Source organism: Amblyomma mixtum, chromosome 3 (assembly GCF_055824585.1).
Source record: "Amblyomma mixtum isolate Tamu chromosome 3, ASM5582458v1, whole genome shotgun sequence".
In the NCBI taxonomy this organism is placed as follows: Eukaryota; Metazoa; Arthropoda; class Arachnida; order Ixodida; family Ixodidae; genus Amblyomma; species Amblyomma mixtum.
In genome coordinates, this window is record NC_143014.1 from 16,334,226 (window position 1) to 16,355,626 (window position 21,401).

The window sequence follows — 21,401 nt, forward strand, 5'->3', positions numbered from 1 at the left end:
ACGTGGGGACGTCGAGGCGCTGCCTCGCCGTCGCCTCGCGGGCCATGAGCGTAGGTCCGCATCTTCATTTCTTCGCAGCTGTTAGAAAGTGCCCCCTCGTGGGACAAACGGAAACTACATCGGAAACAAAACTTTGGTCCTTTGCCTACAAGCTGTATCTGCAGCGTGGTCATTAGCAACGCAGAAGGTTCCGAAATTGGGGCATGAAATGATCGTTAGCGGGCTAACGATGCTCAATGGGCGCGGTAGGGAAAGAGTTAAACCTCCATAAACCAGAAACCAAACAAGATTCTTAGTGACCACGAACTCCGGTAACTCCGCACAGCTGCCTTCGTTGAGTGTCCGGTCCCCTTGTAGCGAGCAAGAAAGACGAAAATTGAAATGTTGGCGGATCAGACATGATTTTGACCTTGGATGTGGTGTTGCAGTTTAAACAGGTGTTACTATGTTTTTATTGGAGTTGCGCATCTTCTCAGCATGCGTTGAAGCAGGGTATGAGACCAGGAGGCATTTGCAGTTGCAGGAGTGGTGCCGCCTGGATTTCCTAACCTTGGCCTGCCACCACCTCCATTTGGGCCACCGCTGGGCCTGCCACCCTTCGTGACCCCCGTGCCATCTCCTGCTGCTGCACTGCCTGCCCTACAGGTGGCCGCCACCCCGGCCACCCCTGCTGCAGTGGTCACCACGGTGGACCCCGAGCTTCGTGAGCGAGCTGCGCAGTGGACAGAACACAAGACTGCGGATGGGAAGAGCTATTATCACAACACGCGCACTCAGCAGTCAACCTGGGACCGTCCTGAAGCTATCATTGAGCTGGAGAGTGCGTACCACATTCTCAGTTTGGTTACACAGTGCCCTGGGAATGAATGCAAAAAGTGTGAAAATGCACTCGTGGACCGATTTTCTGGCCTGGTGGGACAATACGTAAACTTTAAAAAGTCAGTTTGCTGAGATAAAATAGGCCTGACAATTTCGCCCTCAGCCATGTTCCACCCGCAAGCGATAATATTAGCTTGCATTTGAGCCAGAGTCATGCGTTTATTGTACCCATACTGCACCGCAGAGTTGGTGCTACAGTTCTTCGGCATCAACATCTAGAAAAGAGCATGCCACTTCTTTGAGGTGGGGAGTGACAGGTGTAGCTTCTAGAGTATACTGAGATGTTTACAGTAGATGCATATCAGGATTTATGTTTGAACTATCAGGAGTGCACCTTAATGATTTGCATTGTAGGTGTCTGTATGGTATTTTAGACTGTTTTGTGAGTATGTGTTGGTAGAGCTGAAGCCAGTTTTTGGTGACTAGTTGGTCTTGGGGTGCTTTGTTAGTTAAGTGACTTTCCTTCATAGGGTTTGGCCATCTATGCTTGCATGGAGCCTTTGTGGCATAGCTTGAGAAGGTGGGGGTCGTTGCAGGGGTTGTCAGCAGGCACATCAGTTGGGCTGTGGCAGTAGGAGCATGCTCACTGGGTGCTGTTGTGCTCTGCAGAGGCTCTGGCAGCTGGGGCGTCGGATGGGAGTGGCTCTGGGAGTGCTGATGCAACCAAGGCTGCGGTTATCCCTGCAAGTGGGGAATCCCGAAGCACATCTGACTCGGGTATTCCAGACGCAGCACAGGCAGATAAGCCCGCAGTCGCAAAGGTGAGAGTGAATGTCATTTTTTTTGTTCCGCTTTGCCACTTTCTACTTGAAGCACAAGTAGGCCACCAAAAAAGTGTCTTCAAACCTCATTACAGTGAATGCTGCTACAGCCAAATTTCTGCTCTGTGGAAGTATTTTCAAGTTATGTGGCGACCCACATTTTACGGCGAATCGGTTGGGTCCCAAGAAAACCCCCATAGAGATAATGTTTTAAAAACCTTGATTGTACGACACAGTTTTATGCCGGCCTCGCTTGGTACGAGGGCTGTCTGGTACCATTAGGAAAAAAAGAAAGAAAAAAAGCAGACACAGGCTGCCACGTAGGCACACTGCATCCAGCTGATTTGGTTGTGCAGTAATCTTGCCCTGTTCATCACAGGGAAAAGTGCGTGGAAGCGCTGTTGATGGCTGCTCTTTTTGTTGTTGAAAGCAAGCCTTCTGGCGGCAAGAGTGCTGTACTACTGCATTTCAGTTACAAAAAAGAAAAAGGCGATGAAGTCTGTAAAGTAAAAAAATACAGTAGAACCCCGTTCATACGTTTTTCACCGGACCGGGGAAAAAAAACGTAACAGCCGGGAAAACGCAACAGTGAGGAAAGCACCGAAAATTAATGAAAACAGTGCAGCTTTGACTTGAAACAATTTATTTCCGCAAATTGACCCTAGGACTTTAAAAAATCGAGAATGGTGGATTGCAGTTTCTTTCGCTCGCTGGAAAGAACTACGCGTTTCTCAATAGCAAAGGCCGCATTGCTGTCAGCGTCGCTTTGCGGTGCGGCCACACCGCGCGCAGCAGTGCTGTGCAGTTCACGCGCTCACTGCAGTCCACGCTGAAGCGACGTTGTGCACAGCGTCAAGCACTGAAATGTTCGTAGGCTGCTCACCGCGCTGCTCCGCGTAGGCCGCCCTGACTGCCTGTCGACTGCGTTTAGTACGTCCAGCTTTTCCTCAAGGGAAAGCGCCTTCCGCTTACGCAACGCTATCACGCCATCAAAGCACGATAAAGATGTTGTTGCGACTGAGAGAAGGATGAAAAGGAAATTGCACGGGCCTGCCGACTGGCTCCAGCCGAGCCACCACCGCTGTCACTTGCAGATAGAGGAGAGTTAAAAGATAAAAAGAAAGAGTGAAAGAAAAGAAACGACGCGCGTCGCAACAACTGCGTAAGTGGACGCTGGCTGAGAAAAACAGATAAGCGACCGCAGCCGCGCGCCTCATCGTCACCACCTCCCATGATAAAGATCGCGGCATTCGGCGTTCGCGAGGCAGATAGCCATCTAGTGGCGGCCTCTCCAACTCGCGTGCGGCTTCTTGCAGCCAGTTCCGTAGCCAAGCCTGGCCAAGACTCGTCAAAAATCAAAATGCCGGTTGGCGCGCATTGCCCGGGCGGGTTCGGGGAGCCCGGTTGCGACGTATCATGCGGGATCGTTTCCTCGGCTACAACGTAACAGCGGGGTTCCCAATACATTGGATCCTATGGAAGCTATGCCGGGACCCGAAGAAAACGACGTAACAGCCGGGAAAACGCAGCAGTGAGGAACGTAACAGCGGGGTTCTACTGTATTTTGTAAGGACACACATCAGATCCATAGTAAGTCTACACTACAGATATTAAAAAGATCGCAGGAAGTTGGCTTGAAATCATGGATTTCAAGGCAGCTTAAAATCATGTAAATACAGTATTGATCACAGTGCCAAGTTCGGGGTGTGTCTATTATGTGTGGAAATAAAAAAATCTGATTTTTTGCAACCAAACTGGGGTGTGCCTATTATGCGAGTGAATATGGTACAGTGTAAACCATTTATAAATATATATTGCTTATAACGATGAAGTTCATTAGACTTTCATTAGTACTAATTACTAATTGCTACTAATTTAGTAGTCATTAGTACTTTGAACTGAATGATGTGCAAACTCCACAAATGCACCAGCATGGCGACATCTGCGAGGGAGGGTACGGCCTTGTGAACCAAGCGCTATCAGAAGGTGGAGGGAAGAGCTGCTGCTGTGCAACACTCTCTCACACAAGCGCGGTTGCGATCATTTGGGCAGAGATGCTTTGGGCTGATAACATCACGGCATGTTTGTCTTTTGATGGGAACTCCGGCAAGGGTGGGCGAACTTGGCAGAGTGCCGGGACACTTGAGGGGAGCCCCGGTGCTCGCAATGGCAACATGCATGGAGCAATAAGCGGGTGTGTTCTTGTTGCTTTTTTTTTGTCTGTTCATATATAACAGTACCTCTTATTAAGCCTAATTACGATAGCTGCCACTCTCTCGTTAATACTGTAAAACTCCTCGATGTTGCCAGCTATATCCTGATTAATGAGGAATCCCACACCTAGTTCTCGCCTATCTGCTAATCCACGATAGCACAGTACATGCCCGCCCTTTAATACTGTATACGCCTCATCTGTCCTCCTAACCTCACTAAGCCCTATGACATCCCATTTAATACCGGCTAATTCCTCCAATAGCACTGCTAAGCTAGCCTCACTTGATAAGGTTCTTGCGTTAAACGTTGCCAGGTTCAGTTTCCAATGGCGGCCTGTCCGGAGCCAGAGATTCTTAGCACCCTCCGCTGCGTCACAGATCTGACCGCCGCCTTGGTCAGTTGCTCCGCAGCCGCTGGGGACTGAGGGCCGAGGGTTAATTGGTTTGTTCATAGAAGGTTGTGGCCAAGTACTACACCAGGGTGGCCAAATCCTGTTCTGGTGAGGAAGTGCGTTGTCGGTTCTGGTCACCGAAATCAGGCCGCACTCCAAGCCTGGTTATGCAATTCCATCGACACGCGGAGTTTCTTTTTTTTTTTTTTTTTTAATCCGGTGGAGAATTGCGTGGCACCGGGATTCGAACCCCGGTCCTCTTGCACGCGAGGCGGATGCTCTACCTCTACGCCATCGCCGCATAATACCTCTACGCCATCGCTTAATAAGAGGTACAAGCTGAAGGTGGTGCAGGCCTACGCGCCTACATCAAGCCATGATGACCAGATAGTTGAAAGCTTCTATGAGGATGTGGAATCGGCAATGACCAAAGTAAAATCACAGTACACTGTACTGATGGGCGACTTTAATGCAAAGATAGGTAAAAAGCAGGCTGGAGACAAGGCGGTAGGTGACTATGGCATAGGTTCTAGGAACAGTAGGGGAGAGTTATTAGTAGAGTTCGCAGATAGAAATAATTTACGGATTATGAATACCTTCTTCCGCAAACGAGCAAACAGGAAGTGGACTTGGAAGAGCCCCAATGGTGAGACTAAAAATGAAATAGATTTCATATTGTGCGCACACCCTGGCATCGTAGAGGATGTGGAGGTCCTCGGTAAGGTCCGTTGTAGCGACCACAGAATGGTAAGGTCTCGTGTTAGCTTAGATTTGAAGAGGGAACGGAGGAAACTGGTGAAGCGAAAGGCTATTAACGAGTTAGCATTAAGAGGGAAGGTAGAGGAATTCAGAATGTCGCTGCAAAACAGATTTTCCGCTTTAACTGATGAAGACGACCGCAGTGTTGAAACAATGAATGATAATCTTACAGCTATCGTTACAGAGTGCGCCGCAGAAGTAGGTGGTAGGATGGTTCGACAGGATACCAGCAAGCTATCTCAGGAGACCAAAGATCTGATTAAGAAACGCCAAAGCATGAGGACGTCTAACTCCACAGACAGGATAGAACTAGCAGAGCTATCGAAGTTAATAAATAAGCGCAAGGTAGCCGACATAAGAAAGTTTTAACATGGAGAAAATTGAGCATGCTCTAAGGAACGGCGGTAGCCTAAAATCAGTGAGGAGAAAACTGGGCATAGGTAAAAACCAGATGTATGCGCTAAAAGACAAACAGGGCAATGTCATCAGCAATATGGATAAGATAGTTGAATTAGCCGAAGAGTTCTACACAAATCTATACAGTAGCGGATGTAATCATCAAGCTACTGAGGGAGGCAGTCAAGCACAGCAATGGGACATCCTGCCAGTAACGAAGGAGGAAGTAAAGAAAGCCTTAGGAGCAATGCAAAGAGGGAAAGCAGCTGGTGAGGATCAGGTAACAGCAGATTTGTTGAAGGACGGAGGAGAGATTGTGCTACAAAAACTAGCCACCCTCTATACGCAATGCCTTGTGACCTCGAGAGTACCAGAAGCTTGGAAGAACGCTAACATTATCTTAATTCATAAGAAAGGAGATGTGAAGGACTTGAAGAATTACAGACCAATCAGCTTATTGTCCGTTGCCTACAAGGTATTTACTAAGGTAATCGCTAATAGAGTCAGGACAACCTTGGACTTTAGTCAACCAAATGATCAGGCAGGCTTTCGTAAAGGATACTCGACAATAGACCACATTCACACTATCAATCAGGTGATAGAGAAATGCACAGAATATAACCAACCCCTATATATAGCCTTCATTGATTACGAGAAAGCATTTGACTCAGTGGAAACCTCAGCTGTCATGCAGGCATTGCGGAATCAGGGTGTAGAAGAGTGTTATGTGAAAATATTGGAAGATATTTATAACGACTGCACAGCTACTATAGTTCTCCGTAAAGTCAGCAATAAAATTCCAATACGGAAAGGGGTCAGGCAGGGAGACACGATCTCGCCAATGCTCTTCACTGCCTGCTTACAGGAGGTATTCCGGGGACTGGAATGGGAACAGTTGGGGATAAGAGTTAATGGAGACTACAGTAGAACCCCGCTGTTACGTTCCTCACTGCTGCGTTTTCCCGGCTGTTACGTCGTTTTCTTCGGGTCCCGGCATAGCGTCCATAGGATCCAATGTATTGGGAACCCCGCTGTTACGTCGTAGCCGAGGAAACGATCCCGCATGATACGTCGCAACCGGGCTCCCCGTACCCGCCCGGGCAATGCGCGCCAACCGCCATTTTGATTTTTGACGAGTCTTGGCCCGGCTTGGCTACGGAACTGGCTGCAAGAAGCCGCACGCGAGTTGGAGAGGCCGCCACTAGATGGCTATCTGCCTCGCACGCCGAACGCCGCGATCTTTATCGTGGGAGGTGGTGAGGAGGAGGCATGCGGCTGCGGTCGCTTATCAGCGCGTCTTTTCTTTCACTCTTTCTTTTTATCTTTTAACTCTCCTCTATCTGCAAGTGACAGCGGTGGTGTGGTGGCTCGGCTGGAGCCAGTCGGCAGGGCCCGTGCAATTTCCTTTTCATCCTTCTCAGTCGCAACAACATCTTTATTGTGCTTTGATGGCGTGATAGCGTTGAGTAAGCGGAAGGGGCTTTCCCTTGAGGAAAAGCTGGACATACTAAACGCAGTCGACAGGCAGCCAGGGCGGCTTACGCGGAGCAGCGCGGCGAGCAGCCTACGAACATTTCAGTGCTTGACGCTGTGCACAACGTCGCTTCAGCGTGGACTGCAGTGAGCGCGTGAACTGCACAGCACTGCTGCGTGCGTGCGGTGTGGCCGCACCGCAAAGCGACGCTGACAGCAATGCGGCCTTTGCTATTGAGAAACGCGTTGTTCTTTCCAGCGAGCGAAAGAAACTGCAATCCACAATTCTCGATTTTTTAAAGTCCTAGGGTCAATTTGCGGAAATTAATTGTTTCAAGTCAAAGCTGCACTGTTTTCATTAATTTTCGGTGCTTTCCTCACTGTTGCGTTTTCCCGGCTGTTACGTTTTTTTTTCCCAGTCCGGTGAAAAACGTATGAACGGGGTTCTACTGTACCTGAGTAATTTGCGATTCGCTGATGACATTGCCTTGCTAAGCCACTCAGGACAAGAACTGCAAAGCATGATCAATCAGTTAGACAGGCAGAGCAGAACGGTGGGGCTAAGAATTAACATGCAGAAAACCAAAGTAATGTTCAACAGCCTAGCAAGGGAACAGCAGTTCGCAATTGGTAGCGAGGTGCTGGAAGTAGTAAGAGAATATGTCTACTTAGGGCAGGTAGTGACCGCAGATCCGGATCATGAGAGGGAAATAACTAGAAGAATACGAATGGGGTGGAGCGCATATGGTAGGTTCTCTCAGATCATGAATGGTAGCTTACCAATATCCCTGAAGAGAAAAGTATACAACAGCTGTATCCTACCGGTACTCACCTATGGGGCAGAAACGTGGAGGCTAACAAAGAGGGTTCAGCTTAAGTTAAGAACAACGCAGCGAGCTATGGAAAGGAAAATGATAGGTGTAACGTTAAGAGATCGGAAGAGGGCGGAGTGGGTGAGGGAACAAACACGGGTTAATGACATCTTAGTTGAAATCAAGAGGAAGAAATGGGCTTGGGCAGGGCATGTAATGCGAAGGCAAGATAACCGCTGGTCCTTAAGGGTAACGGAGTGGATTCCAAGAGAAAGCAAACGTAGCAGGGGACGGCAGAAAGTTAGGTGGGCGGATGAGATTAAGAAGTTTGCAGGGATACAGTGGCGGCAACTGACAAAGGACAGGGTTAATTGGAGAGACATGGGAGAGGCCTTTGCCCTGCAGTGGGTGTAGTCAGGCTGATGATGATGATGATGATATAACAGTAATCAGTTATGATCAGTTTTCCCGTTTCCTGACTACCCCGCTTGCTGTGGACAGCTGCTGTTGTTTGCACGTGCAGTGTTTTTGGTGTCCGAGACATGTCTGCCTTCTTGGTCTGCTAGGAAGTTGCCGAATTTCTGGTTGTGATTGCTGCGGCTCACAATGCCGTGAGTGGAGCTGAAAACCGCTGACTCTGAGAGAGATATTTGGAAGAGGCCAAAAGGAGAAATGGAGCGCAAGTAGTCCCGTACAGTCCGGGACGGTAAAACAAATGCAGCCAGTGTCGACGAGTTTGGCGACCACAGTGGCTGCATTTGTTTTTCAGTCCCGGACTTTCCGGGACTACTTGCGGACTCGAGTCCGGTACTTGGTTTTCTCGGGCAGCCCGAAAGCTCCACCCACCTGCTTGCGTCGCCATAGCAACGCGTTCGTTTTCCACCTATGGCAGTCCGCGGGCTACTTGGCGCTGCGGGGAAGGCAGCAGACGACAGCTGCGCGCCGCGCTGGCAGCCATATTGAGTTAGACTCCGTGTGCATTTTGCGTACTTTTCGTGTTCCTGGAGGACGATATCATGTGTTAAACCTTCACATGAGCTCCGTAGCTGCTCTCTGAGCCATCGCAAGACTTTTTGTTCTTGCATCTTCGTTTATTTTCTTGAAATCTACCGCACACGGACCCACGTTCGGAGCTCCGAGCGCGTATTGTTTGCTCGTGTCGTCAAGAGGTTCGTGTTCGCTTGTTTTGCGACATGCTGTCTGCGCGCTTACCTGAAAGCATCGCAGGTGAACCACTCGTATACTGGAGCAGCTATAGCGCTTGTTGTCAACATTTTTGCGAAGGCTTTCGTCTATCTGCCTATCCGCAACGAGTTGGGCTAGGTACTTTGTGCAAACTTCGCCGCAAGCAGTAGTGGCTAGCATACCTCCGAAGCTGAGTTAATTCTGTAATGCACCTACTCTAAGCTGATAGTACGGCCTTCAAATCGACTCAGTATCATGATCGAGCGCACGGCGTTGCTTCGGCGTCGTGGTGGCCGTAGCTTGCGTCGTCTGCTAGCAGATGACAGCTTCCTTGTACGGTAACCGAGGGAGCCCGGCTCTGGCGGCGAGTTCGCAAGCAGCCTATGGCAAGTAGTTCATGTGCCCATGACGCTGCTTCCTGTCAGAGCGGAAGCCAAGACCTGTCAGCAAGTAGTCCGGGACTGGAAAAACAAATGCGGCCACTGCAGCTTCCTGGTACAGTAACAGAGGGGAAGCCCGGCTCTGACGGCGTCGCCAGTGTACAGTTGAAAATGTGATTTGCAGTCTAGGCCATCTATATGGTCATTATCGTCAACGTTCCTAGTGCTAGAGTCAGCAAGTTGCATCAGCTGTGGCAGGCACACTGAGATCTGGAACATGCGGGAAGAGGCAGGTGCCTTCACAAATGGTCTTAGCGGCGCTGCTTGGCCTTGGTTGTCTCCGGCTCCCTTGCCTCCCCCACTCTCTCCACCGTACTCATAGGAGGGGTGTTGTCCAGGTGGCCACGTTTATGACTTTGAGTAACGAGTACATCTTCAAGATGATTTTACCTCCATTTACAGTAAAACCTTGTTTAATGTGGCGTCATTGAGACCATGAAAGATATTTAAATTAACTCTGTTTTCGAATCTATCCGACCACAGAAAAAAAAAAGCACCCAGGCAAGAAATTTAGTTGCGGAAAAGCGCTGCCGTTACTGAGCAACTTTGCGGTTATCTGCCGTGTAAAAGTTGGCCGTCCAGCTTGTAGCCATTGCTGGCCAAAAAAAGTTGACTCCAAATACCGTATTCACTCGCGTACTTTGCGCACCCCAATTTATTACTGATTTATAAAGAAATTGGAGGGGATACTCCGCTTTAAGGGCATGACGCGGTAGCATCAATAGGCTAATGCACATAAATGCGTAATTGGTTATTCTCAACCTTACATTCATAGACCCCTGGGAGTCCTCATACGACTCCTGGCGTAGGGGTGCAGCGGTTGAGTGATTCGCCATTGCTCTGCGATGGCAGGTGCTGCCACCGATGGGGCTTGTGCTGGAGAGTTTGCTCTTCTCCAGCAACCTCTCATGGCCAATCATTAACTTAACTGCCACCTGCCAAGGTGGGTTATTTCTCTGTGGGTTTTTCATGGATTTTTCGCTCATGGTCAGTGACGCTGACGACGACGCTGGCTTTTCAGCAACACGAGCTCCTTAACGCTATCACAGTGAAAAAAAAAAAAGAAAAATTACTCGCATATTTTAAGCTCCCTGCTGCTCCAGACCACCAGCGTACACATGGGTGCTCGCAAGGCAGGCTTGGGAAGATTGGCATGGCCGCATTGCTGCATGCTGCTGTGAAAGGTGGGAGTGGCGAGGGGACGAATTGCGTGCCGTTTACAGGGCTTGCTCGCGCTGGAGGTTGCATTCTCGAACACTTGTGCGCGTGCTGGAATCCGAAACTACCAAACCATTTGCTGTGCGAATTACCTCCAGTCAGTTGGGTCGCACATAAGGGCGTTGTTTTATCCCCTGTTATCTTTATTTGTCTCTGGCTGCTGGCATTGGGATTATATCTTTGTGCGCTTATTGCTTTGAGCTGTGCACACATGGCCATGCCATTCCACAAGGGACTACATAATGTGGGGCGGGGTGGGTAAGCATCTTCTAGTCTTATATTTTAAGTCAACTTTTTTTGGCCAGCATGGGGTGTGAGTTGGGGAGTCGACATAAAGCCAGCAGTTGGAGACAATAGAGACAACAGGCGATAAAATGGCAACAGCCAATGGTTCAGTAGATTCGGATTCCAGTGCCCAAGGTTACCGGAAGTACATGGCAACGTGGCCGTGCCAATATTCCCAATCCTGCCTTGCATGCACCCGCATGCGTGCTAGTGGTCTGGCTTGATAGGGAGCGCGAAGTATGCGAGTAAGTTTTTTTTAAAATCCAGGTGTTTGCGAGTGTTTTGCATTCGCGAGTGTTTGCATTCTTTTTTGCCATTTCTGCATTTCACTTCGCGAAGTTGGCAGTCACTAGCAGTGGTGTGTGTGGGGTTTATGTCTGCCCGACGGACGCTTTTTCTGCCTGCGGCTGTATCTGTGCTTCATGATCACGGACCTTTTCATGAAACAACACCATGCAATTTTTCATTGCATAACGTGTGATAATTTGTTTCAAGGTGCCAAGTGTCGCGTGTTAAGCTAAACGTGCTTGCTTAAAGCACACTATTCTGATCATTCCAATGATCCGCGCAAGAGTGACACGTACGAACAAATTATAGCTGCTTTCAATTCAGAGCTGGTTCACACCACCAATCCTGAAAAAGTGCCGCTTGTGCCATCGCGGTGCAGAACCAGTTCCAAGGTGCAGGTGCAGTGCATCAGCAGTGCCACACCTCATGGGTGCAGCTGTCGTCTGCTTGCGCACACATTTTTTGCGTGCGGTCGCTTTTGCTCCTAACGAGTCTTGAGTAGGCCATAGTCGACGGCGACGACATCACATAGTTCCTTGTTGTGGAGTAGTTCTACTCTTCCTACAATGAATACGAGGAAACCGACTCCATGCTGTCTTTTGCTGCAACTCATTGTTTGGACCGATTGCCGTTGAATTCCAAAGTACTGTAAAAGCGTGGTTGCAAAGGCTCTGTAGACTCTCTACAGAGACGTTCGAACAACTTTTGATGCACTTCGAGGCCCGCGCATATTTTTCGATGCTTAGGGGAGGGCGCCCACAAATTTTATTCTATTTTATTTACAAATACCTTACAGGCCTCCGGAGAGGCATTGTGTAGGGGGGTCAAATGCAGAAGTTTGTGTAAAATAGGTTAGAAACAAAAAGCCTAGTAAAAGTGCAGCAAAACAGGCAAAAACAAGTGTGATCAGATAACATATCGCAGTTCACAAAAATTGGTAAAGGTACAAGGCTACTATGCGTCGTGGAACAAAAAATGCGTGAAATACACAGAGTTACACAAAAGCAAAAGAAAACATTTCAGGTATACATGAGGGTAGCAGCGCATGAACAGATCCAATGAGGCAAAAGTCTCAAGCAGCTGAAAACAAAGCTATATGAATCATGAGCATATAAATGACGTGCTAAGCATTATCAACAAAATGTTTGAGTAGATGTTCGCGGAAGGTGTCTTGATTACGCTGCAGGGCGATGCAATCCGGAAGATCGTTCCAGAGGCGGATGGCACGCGGGAGTGACGACAAGTTGAAAGCATGAGTGCTGCCATAAATGCGGGCATAGCTGTAGTTATCTAATCTATGTGATAAGTCGGAGGGACGTTGTACATGTGCTGGCGGTGAATCAGTGGCATGGATGTATTTATGCAAGATAGATAAAAGGGCAATGTCGCAATATTCAATATTCAACGGATAGAGCGAAAGTTCGATCTTTAGATGAGTTACACTGGAGTGATAACTGTAATTTTGCGAAATGAAATGACTAGCCCTATTTTAGACAGCTTCCAACTTCTCTATTAGATATTTCTGATGGGGTGACCAAATGGATGAAGCGTACTCTAGCTGCGGTCTGACAAAATTTAAGTGAGCTTGTTTACACATGTGAGGGGTAGTGCTTTGCAGGTTACGGCGAAGGAAACCTAGTGACCGGGAAGCATTAGCGAAAACGGCGTTTATATGTTGTGGGGTTTAAATAGGGGAGGTAAACACGTTCTCCCCGCTTAATCCCCGTTCAAAGCCGCGCGGACCCCACCCCATGGTCGCGAGCGCTACCGAGCGCACGGCGACCATGGCGGGCCCTGCTCTGCGGGAACAAAGGAATGACACACTGGCTGACACAAACAAGGCATTTATTGCTATAACAACAATAACGCCAACTAGCTACAAAATACACTGAGGAATCGAGGATGTCCGACTCACCAGCACGGTTACGAGCGAATGTTCGCCCACGGTAGGGCAGGGGGATAAACTCCAGCCGGACGGGACGAGCTGAGGGGAACATGTTTCTACATGAGGCCGCCCGCCGACGAAGAGCGGAGCCCTGCGCGTGAACGTCCACACGCTTCCCCGGTCCCGAGCAAAAGAGGACCGGCTCTCCCCCGCGAGCGCGCAGCAAAACGCCATTCGTGGTGCTGGTGTCGCTGCGACGTGAGCGCCCTCCCCTGTTAATTAAAGTAGCCCAACTGAGAAGAGTGCGTTGCGGGGGAGCTAACCACAGTTGGGGTACATTGCGGGAAAGCGAACCACGGAGGGGCGAGTGCATTTCCACATCCCCCAACATTAAATAGACCCACGTGCCTGCAAGTTGCATGCTATGGAGGAGTCTCCTGGTCTTCATGCACTTGAGGCAGGTCTTGCAGCAGAGGTCACGCCGACAGTGTGCACACAGTCTTCCGCGGTATTCCGAAGGCGGCGTGAAGGTCTCCGCTGGGACGACTCGCATGGCCCGCAGACTACGTGTCCGCAGGCCCGCGAAGAGGAGGGCCGGTTGACCACTGCAGGCCAGGATTCTGGAGTAGTCGCCAGGGTAACAGCAGCCAGAGGCGGCTGCTGTCTGGTCTCGCCACGGCTGCCCTGGATGGATACGGCGAACAGGATACAGGCCACTCCGTCGCAGCAGGCGGCAGCAAGACGATGTGCACAAGACAGCAAGCCGGAGTGGCTCCACTGGATCTGCAAGATTTCTGAAACACACTCCGCATGCCTTTAACGTAGGTCACGGGAGGGGAAACGGCGTAAACCAGGGTCTCGTGGCTCAATGCTCAACTCGCTAGCAAAACGTGTCGGGCGGCTGTGCAACGCAAAGTTCGAGTGAACAAAGCCCTTTCTTGAGTTGAACGAGACTGCTCAGTTCATGCGAGGTTAAAAAAAATGGATGGGGCAGCAAAGTGCGCCCCATCTCAACGCCACGGTCCGGTGGTCGTGTCACTTTTGACATGGTGCAGGCAGCTCTGAAAAGCCTTAGGCCTCACTGCCATTGTGACGGTCGACGACCCCCAACAAAAGAAAGACCCGAAACGGGTTTCGTGCGTGCAGCCGCGAGGAGACATCAGCTTTGTGGGATGGTCCTATCCCGCTCACTGCACAAAGCAGCTTCTGAGCGGTCGGCGCCCACCGTATCGGACGCTGTCGGAGCGCCCGGTGCCGAGCTACAATACCAGCGAGCTCATAGCGGCACCCGTGGCCCCAGGCCACCCGGCTCCCGGAACCGTGACTCCCAGAGTCGAAAAAGAGACAGCAAGAAAATATGTACAGAAAACTCGGACCACCCACGTGGCCTCCGTACTCAATCGCTTCGGGCTCGGCAACTCCGTGGGCGCTAGGCCTCGTGCTCCCCGATGCGGACCAAGTGGTTCTTGTGAAGAAACTCTAGGAAGAAAAACTTGACAAAAAACATGCTGAGCATGTCGAAAAGTTCAAACATGCTGCAGCGCAATACACCTCGCACTCAAGAAAGCATGCCGCAGGTCCTAGCGATCGAAATTCACACTAGGCACCACTTGTCAAGTCCGGACAAAGAGCGTTCCTCGAACCGAACAGACAGTCGTCCAATGTTCCAAGAGCAGGCCCCACGTTGGGCTGCCAGATGTGGGGTTTAAATAGGGGAGATAAACACGTTCTCCCCGCTTTAGCGCGGCTGACCCAGTTCAAAGCCGCGCAGACCCCACCCCGTGGTCGCGAGCGCTACTGAGCGCACAGCGACCACGGCGGGCCTTGCTCTGCGGGAACAAAGGAACGACACACTGGCTGACACAAACAAGGCATTTATTACTATAACAACAATAACGCCAACTAGCTACAAAATACACTGAGGAATCGAGGATGTCCGACTCACCAGCACGGTTACGAGTGAATGTTCGCCCATGGTAGGGCAGGGGGAAAAACTCCGGCCGGACAGGACGAGCTGAGGGGAACATGTTTCCACACGAGGTCGCCCGCCGATGAAGAGCGGAGCCCTGCGCGTGAACGCCCACGCGCTTCCCCGGTCCCGAGCAAAAGAGGACCGACTCTCCCCCGCGAGCGCGCAGCAAAATGCCATTCGTGGCGCTGGTGTCGCTGCGACGCCAGCGCCTTCCCCTGTTAGTTAAAAGTATAACCGAACTGAGAAGAGTGTGTTGCGTGGGAGCTAACCACAGTTGGGGTGCATTGTGGGAAAGCGAACCACGGAGGGGCAAGTGCATCCCCACAATGTTCAGCCCAAGAAAGGTTTGGTGAAAGATGGATGCCTAGATACTTATACTGCATTGTTCGAGCTAATGTATCATTATTAATGTGGTAGGGGAAATGCGAATTGAGTGATTTTCGGCTAGAAGAAGTTATCTTACACTTGGCAGTCTCTCAGCCGTGCGCTGGAGCGCCTAGATCCGCGCCCTTTCACGGAAATGAAGATTCTCGGCCACTGGCCGCGGCGGTCGTCGGCGGAGAAGGCCTGCAAGGCACTGCTCCGTTTCTTGAGAACTTCTGGCCTGCACGATAGGCTGTGACTTTAACGAACAGTGACGTTTTAGAGTGACTTCAATTTTCTGTTACTCTCCTTTCTCTTTCTTTTTTTTTTTATCCCACTCCTTTCCCCCCGTGTAGGGTAGCAAACCGATTATTATTTCGGTTAACCTCCCTGCCTTTCCTCTTCTACATCCTCCTCCTCCTCCCAGAAGTGTTCAGTCATTAGCCACGTTTTACACCAGTCGTTAATGCGATCGAGGTCACTTTGAAGTGAGAGGTGGTCATTAGTACTTTTTATTGGTCGATAAATAATGCAATCGTCAGGAAATATGCGTATACAAGATGAGATGTTACTGGCAGGTAATTGATGTAAATTAAGAAGAGTAATGGACCGAGGATGCTTCCTTGCGGCACGCCCGTCACCGTCAAGAGCCCGCCTCACTCAATTAGCTCTTAAGCAGTGATTAAGAAAAAAAAAACAGTCCTTCGGCAGCATCAGAGGGCTTCCTCGCTGCTTAGCGCAAGCTTCGGCGTCCCCGTAGCCGCAGCAGAATGACTGGCAGCAGCAAACAAACAGCAGGCAAAGAACACATTCGAATTCACCCTGCCTGTAGTTTGCCAATAGCCCGCACACCATTCTTGCACCGTCTGAAAAAAAAAAAAAAAATGTTTTGTGTGACCTTGCACATGTGCACATGGTTGTCCTAGCTGTCACAATATGGCAGGAACACACAAAACGCAGAAAGTTACCTGCTGTCGCGTAGATTTCAGCGCCATTTTCTCGCAAAATGACATCGGACTCGTCGACGACAGCGGAGACCTCCCTCAATTCACCTTTAGTATTTACGAGCATGTTAGCATCGTCTGCACGTCGTCTGCTGACAGCCGTCGGCACGTGCACAACTTTTTTGCACTTCCTTGGCGTATTATCAGTTATTATCAATGAGGAAGAAACTGTGCACTGTATTCTGCTGCATATGAAGAAGCAGTGTGTTTCGGCGAAAAGTTGTCGCGAAGCACAGTGTGTCCCGGGACGAAACTTGTATGTGAAAAAGGCCAGCTTACACAAAACAATGAATGGTAATTCATTGTCTGAACATCTGTGGGGATTGAATTTAAATCACCTCATCTCTTTTTGCATTAGAGCGTCGAGGGAGTACAGGCGGCTGCTCCTGTGAAACGACCACCTGCAAAACCTCAAGACAAGACAAAGCCAGTGTCAAGCACACCTGTTCCAGGCACGCCGTGGTGTGTTGTGTGGACTGGAGATGGCCGTGTGTTCTTTTTCAACCCAAGTACGCGTACCTCCGTTTGGGAGCGGCCAGCAGAATTGAAGAAGCGGACCGATGTTGACAAAATGGTGCAAACGCCTCCTGTTCAACCTGAAGGGAAGGGACAAGGTAAACATCCCTCATAGGCTTCTATTGTCTTTTTCAGCCCATTTGTGGGGTTTTTTGATGCTGAAATGCACTTATGTGTTTCACAAAATCATATGAAACAGACACTATGGATGAATTGAAAATGGCTTGTATCAGTAAATAACAGCATTCTAATGACAGAGACTCTACTTTCACCGAGATCTGAGCTTTTGGGCAGGGTGTATAGGGCCCTGGGAAGCCTGATCTTGCTTTCATGAAGCAAATAAAACAGTTTGGTTCCCAGTCAAGTCCTATTTGCCATTTGGATGCTCTTGGTTTTATGGAAAGGAAAGTCACAGTAACTGTCTCACTTTATCTCAACCGCATCTTGGGGAAAGAAAAAGAGATGCTGACTAAAAACTCCTGTTGCCAGCCACTGTTCTTGTTTTTCTGTCTGTTTGTTTCTTCCTTGGCACAGTAGGAGTGTCCACTGACAAAGTGAGATAGTTGCAATTTCTGTGCCTTTCCTTTCTGCAAGTAAACAAGCAGCCATTACATTCATGTCCCACCAGTTGTCTATTGAAACGGAAACAAGGTGGGAGAAAAAATTGAAATTATTTTTCATGCTTAGACAAATTGTTGGTGGGGATCCTTGTTAATTGATGTCTTGTGCACAATTCGGATACAAAGCCAAAATTTGGTCTCCATGCTCCATTAATTTGCCTTGATACCTTGCAGGCCTAATTGCCATGCTGGCATGCTGCTGACCTTGAATACCATATTTGCTCGCATAATAGGCGCACCCCTAGTTTGGTTGCAAAAAATTGGATTTTTTTATTTCCGCGCATAATAGGCGCACCCCGAACTTGGCACTGTGATCAATACTGTATTTACACGATTACAAGCCGACGCCTCACTGCCCCCAATCTTTATTTCAACAAAGTTTTTGCTGAACTGACACTAGTCCTCACTAGTGCTGCTGCCGTCGCAGCTGCTGCGGACCCACAGCACGAACAACGACATCGCTTAGAGCAGCCGCACACAGTTTTCAGGGATGCTCACTTTAAACGTCTGTTTGGAAAGCTTCATCTCCAGCCGGAAACGTTCCCGACTTAGGCCCGTGAAAACCTCGGCGCTTGGAGTCGCGTACGAAAATTTAGGCACGCCGCAGTCGCAACCGCCGCACTTCTCGGCCACGTCAAATTTCCGACCTGCCGCACGCTTGCTGTGTTCGAAAGCAAACTCCCAGCCGTGTAGCTATTAAGGTGCTTGCCCGTCGAGCTAAAACAGCAACGCTTGGCGGCAAAGCCACAAACCACGATAAACTAACCGTGGCCTCCACGATCGAAGCGCGCTTTAACGGCGCATGCCGCCACCGGAGGAGATCGCGGCGGCCACGAACTAATGCGCTACCGCAGATCCCGGCACCTGATAGCAACAAGAAAACGAGCTGGTGATGCTTGCGGCGGAGGAAAACGTTGATGATGATGATGAGCTTGGCCTCGGGCGCCCTCCGTGGGCGGCGTCTGGAAGCTCCTGTGCGCGTGTGAGGCCTCCGCGATCAAGCGCCCGTTGCGCACCGCCGGACCTGTTCGCGGAGGCCTTGGCGCGTGCATTTCGAAGGCTATTCCCGCGTGGGTTGTGGAAAGTTTCGGTGCGGCCCTTAAACGTTTTTTTTTTAAATATTTTCTTCGGGAAAACGGGGTGCGGCCCGTACACGAGTGCGTTTATGTGGTATATTCAATTTTGCGAGTCGTAAAATTTCCGGAAATTTTACCCAGCGTAATAGGCGCACCCCGAACTTTGAGCCGGATTTTCTGGAAAAAAAGTGCGCCTATTATGCGAGTAAATACGGTAGTTTCTCTATGTAATGTGTAAAAGTTCATTGTTCTACTGGTAACTTAAAAGGACCGAACACTGAATTTTAAAGGACCTAATTTTTGTCGGCACAATGGAATTCTGGCTGTCTAAGGTGCTGGATTTGCAACGGTTTGTTGAAAACTCTCTAGAAAATTATTACCAAGAATTTTTAAATCGGTGCATGTGCCAATTTTAATGAATCCCGATGCTGGAAACCATGATCACCGAGTGTGATGGCGATTGCATGTCGGCAAAAGTGCTGTACCAGAAACTGATATAAATCTATCACGATAAACAGTAATATGACATTCTTAGCATAGAGTAGCGTCCATTTTAGTTTCTAAAGCTGTTGCGGCACAGTGATGTACACCTCGTCTACCAAAGGTTTAGTAGACTGTGGTTGCCGCTTCATCCAAGAAATTCAACACTGTGGTCGACGATGCGAAGGGAGTGTTGCTTTTTGTGAAAGGGTGCAATTGTGGGAGTGTAAACTATAATAAAACACTGTGCACTAAAATAAGCAATATTTTACCGATATGTGGTCACGTTGTGGATTGCGGTGATAATGGCGGGTTTCACTGCAAAATGGCTTTTTATGTGATTTTCAGTGCCAAATTAAAATATAAATCCTTATTTCTTTGGTATTGCAGTGCTGAATTCTTACAATATGAGGCACAGTTTTTCTTTTCCACCATAATCTCATGACATGTTTTGGCCAGAGGTTGGTCCCTTCAAGAAACATGTGATTGAATACTTGCGTGTATGAAAGAGGAACGTGACACATCTTCTCACTTTTTACACAGATGCCTCTAACAAGGATGGAGAACCGCCATCGAAGAAGACGAAGTGAGTAGTGCTTCCATGTAGAAGGCACTGAGTTTGTTGATTTACTCTGCCTGGAAGCAAAAGGCAGGTTATGTTGCACATATTTACTATGTTTTATATGATTGAGTCTTGTCTGCAGCTACTGCTGGTTTAGTAGTGCACAAGCATTCTAAATAAGTCAATAAATAATGTGAAAGTAATTGAGTGTCTTTATGCTGTAGGCATGTTGAGCAGGCTGCAGAAATAGCAAATAAGTCTTTTTTACTAGTTAGGTTGGTTGCACAATGTACAAGTCATACTGCTCATAGTTTAGATCTTCAGTCTTGCTGATCAAAGGGGGTAGCCACTGGAAAAACATTTCTTGAAAGTAAGGTGGGTTTTCAGAGTGGGTGTGAAAGCATCCTGTGTCAATGTGGAACTGATCTGGACTGCCTCACAAGTTTCACGGGGCTAAACCTCAATGTAACCAAGTATTCCAGTCTTCATAACTTTCAGTCCATAGAACACCATGTATTTTTAGCTCCAATATAACGAGGTAGAGTTTACCGCACTTTCAGTGTACCAGAATTTCATTGCTGGCTGGAGGAAAAATTGTATCGCGGGCGCGAATGGTTGAGCGGAGTGTGTGCGCGTGCAGAAACGCGCATCGGACTACGTACGTAATATGGGTGCTGCCTGGATTTCACTATGCTGGATTCCAGTGACAGATCCGGATCAAGTTTTTCTGCTCTGTTGGGAGCAATCGTATTGCAATGGCCAAATGGGAGCGCAAGTTGTCTGTTTCAGTGGCAGATCAGCCGTTGATACTGGATATTTGCTCCGCCGAATCAACAGATTTGAGCGGAACCCCGCGTGATGTTTTTTCCCCCCCGCGTCTGCTTCCTGTCACGACCGGCTGCGGCTGCTTCCTTCCTGTGATGCGGGCATCATACAAGGGATGTGTTTTACCTTTTTTTTTGGATTGTTAGCCGCGTGCAGCGCCATCTCAACGGAAACAAGCACTGGCAATTCTCCCAAATTCTTTGTTCTCTTTGAAAAAAAAAAAAAAAAACTTAACAGAATTCCAATTCTTTTCAACCGATTTTTAGACCAAGATCGTTAACTTGTTTGAGCCTCCCGCACTTTCTGATGTCGGACAACGGATATTTGCTAAGCCTAGCGGCTCTGTAAATACAGAAGCGATCTGAAAATTTGGCACGTTTTATTGCTCAGATTTTGTGGTGTAGGCATCATCAGACATAGTAAAAGCTTTGTGCTCCTTTCGTTTGCTGTGAATGGGAGAGGCAGAGTGATGGCAAGGGCGAATTAGTAGCTGCCACCGTCAGCAAGGTCACAGCAGTGGCAGCTGCAGAATGCATTTCTCTGGTCACTCTCAAAATGATGACAGCAAAACCAAAACTTAAGACCCCCCCATCACCCATAGACATGCTGAGGCGGCTCACGAGATCGCAGCATAAGCAGGATGCATGGAACGCCGTTGCTGCTGACGAAGAAAGAGCAGAAAGACCACTTTAATCGCAAATAAAGGTTTTTCCCGTGAACGCATGTTTTGCGGATTCTTAGCATGCTCAGAGACAAATTTTGATGTAGCGAAATTCCAGTATTATACAAAGTAAACTGCCGATTTTACTGATTTCGTTAAATCGAGGTTTTACTGGCATTATACAGCTGTTTAACAGTGCAGTGCTTTGTTTCTGTGCTTTTGATCATCAAGTCTTTGTCCATGCTTAGTACGTCACTGTCATTTTTCCTAGCTGTTGCTTGCAACCACATACAGCACAGCAACTTGCTTGTTACATCATGCTGTGTCAGACAGGGC

General features: G+C 48.9%; 1 protein-coding gene across 3 annotated transcripts in view; it reads left to right on the forward strand.

Moving 5' to 3' along the window:
* The window catches only part of LOC149349319 (transcription elongation regulator 1-like), a 179,519-nt gene that overhangs the window by 59,187 nt on the left and 98,931 nt on the right, over positions 1-21,401 (forward strand). For all 3 annotated transcript variants that reach the window (XM_089578254.1, XM_089578256.1, XM_089578253.1), the window contains 4 exons: positions 518-820; positions 1,489-1,640; positions 16,684-16,939; positions 19,561-19,603. In XM_089578254.1, the coding sequence (XP_089434380.1) occupies positions 518-820; positions 1,489-1,640; positions 16,684-16,939; positions 19,561-19,603 (754 nt within the window). The remainder of the gene's footprint in view (positions 1-517; positions 821-1,488; positions 1,641-16,683; positions 16,940-19,560; positions 19,604-21,401) is intronic.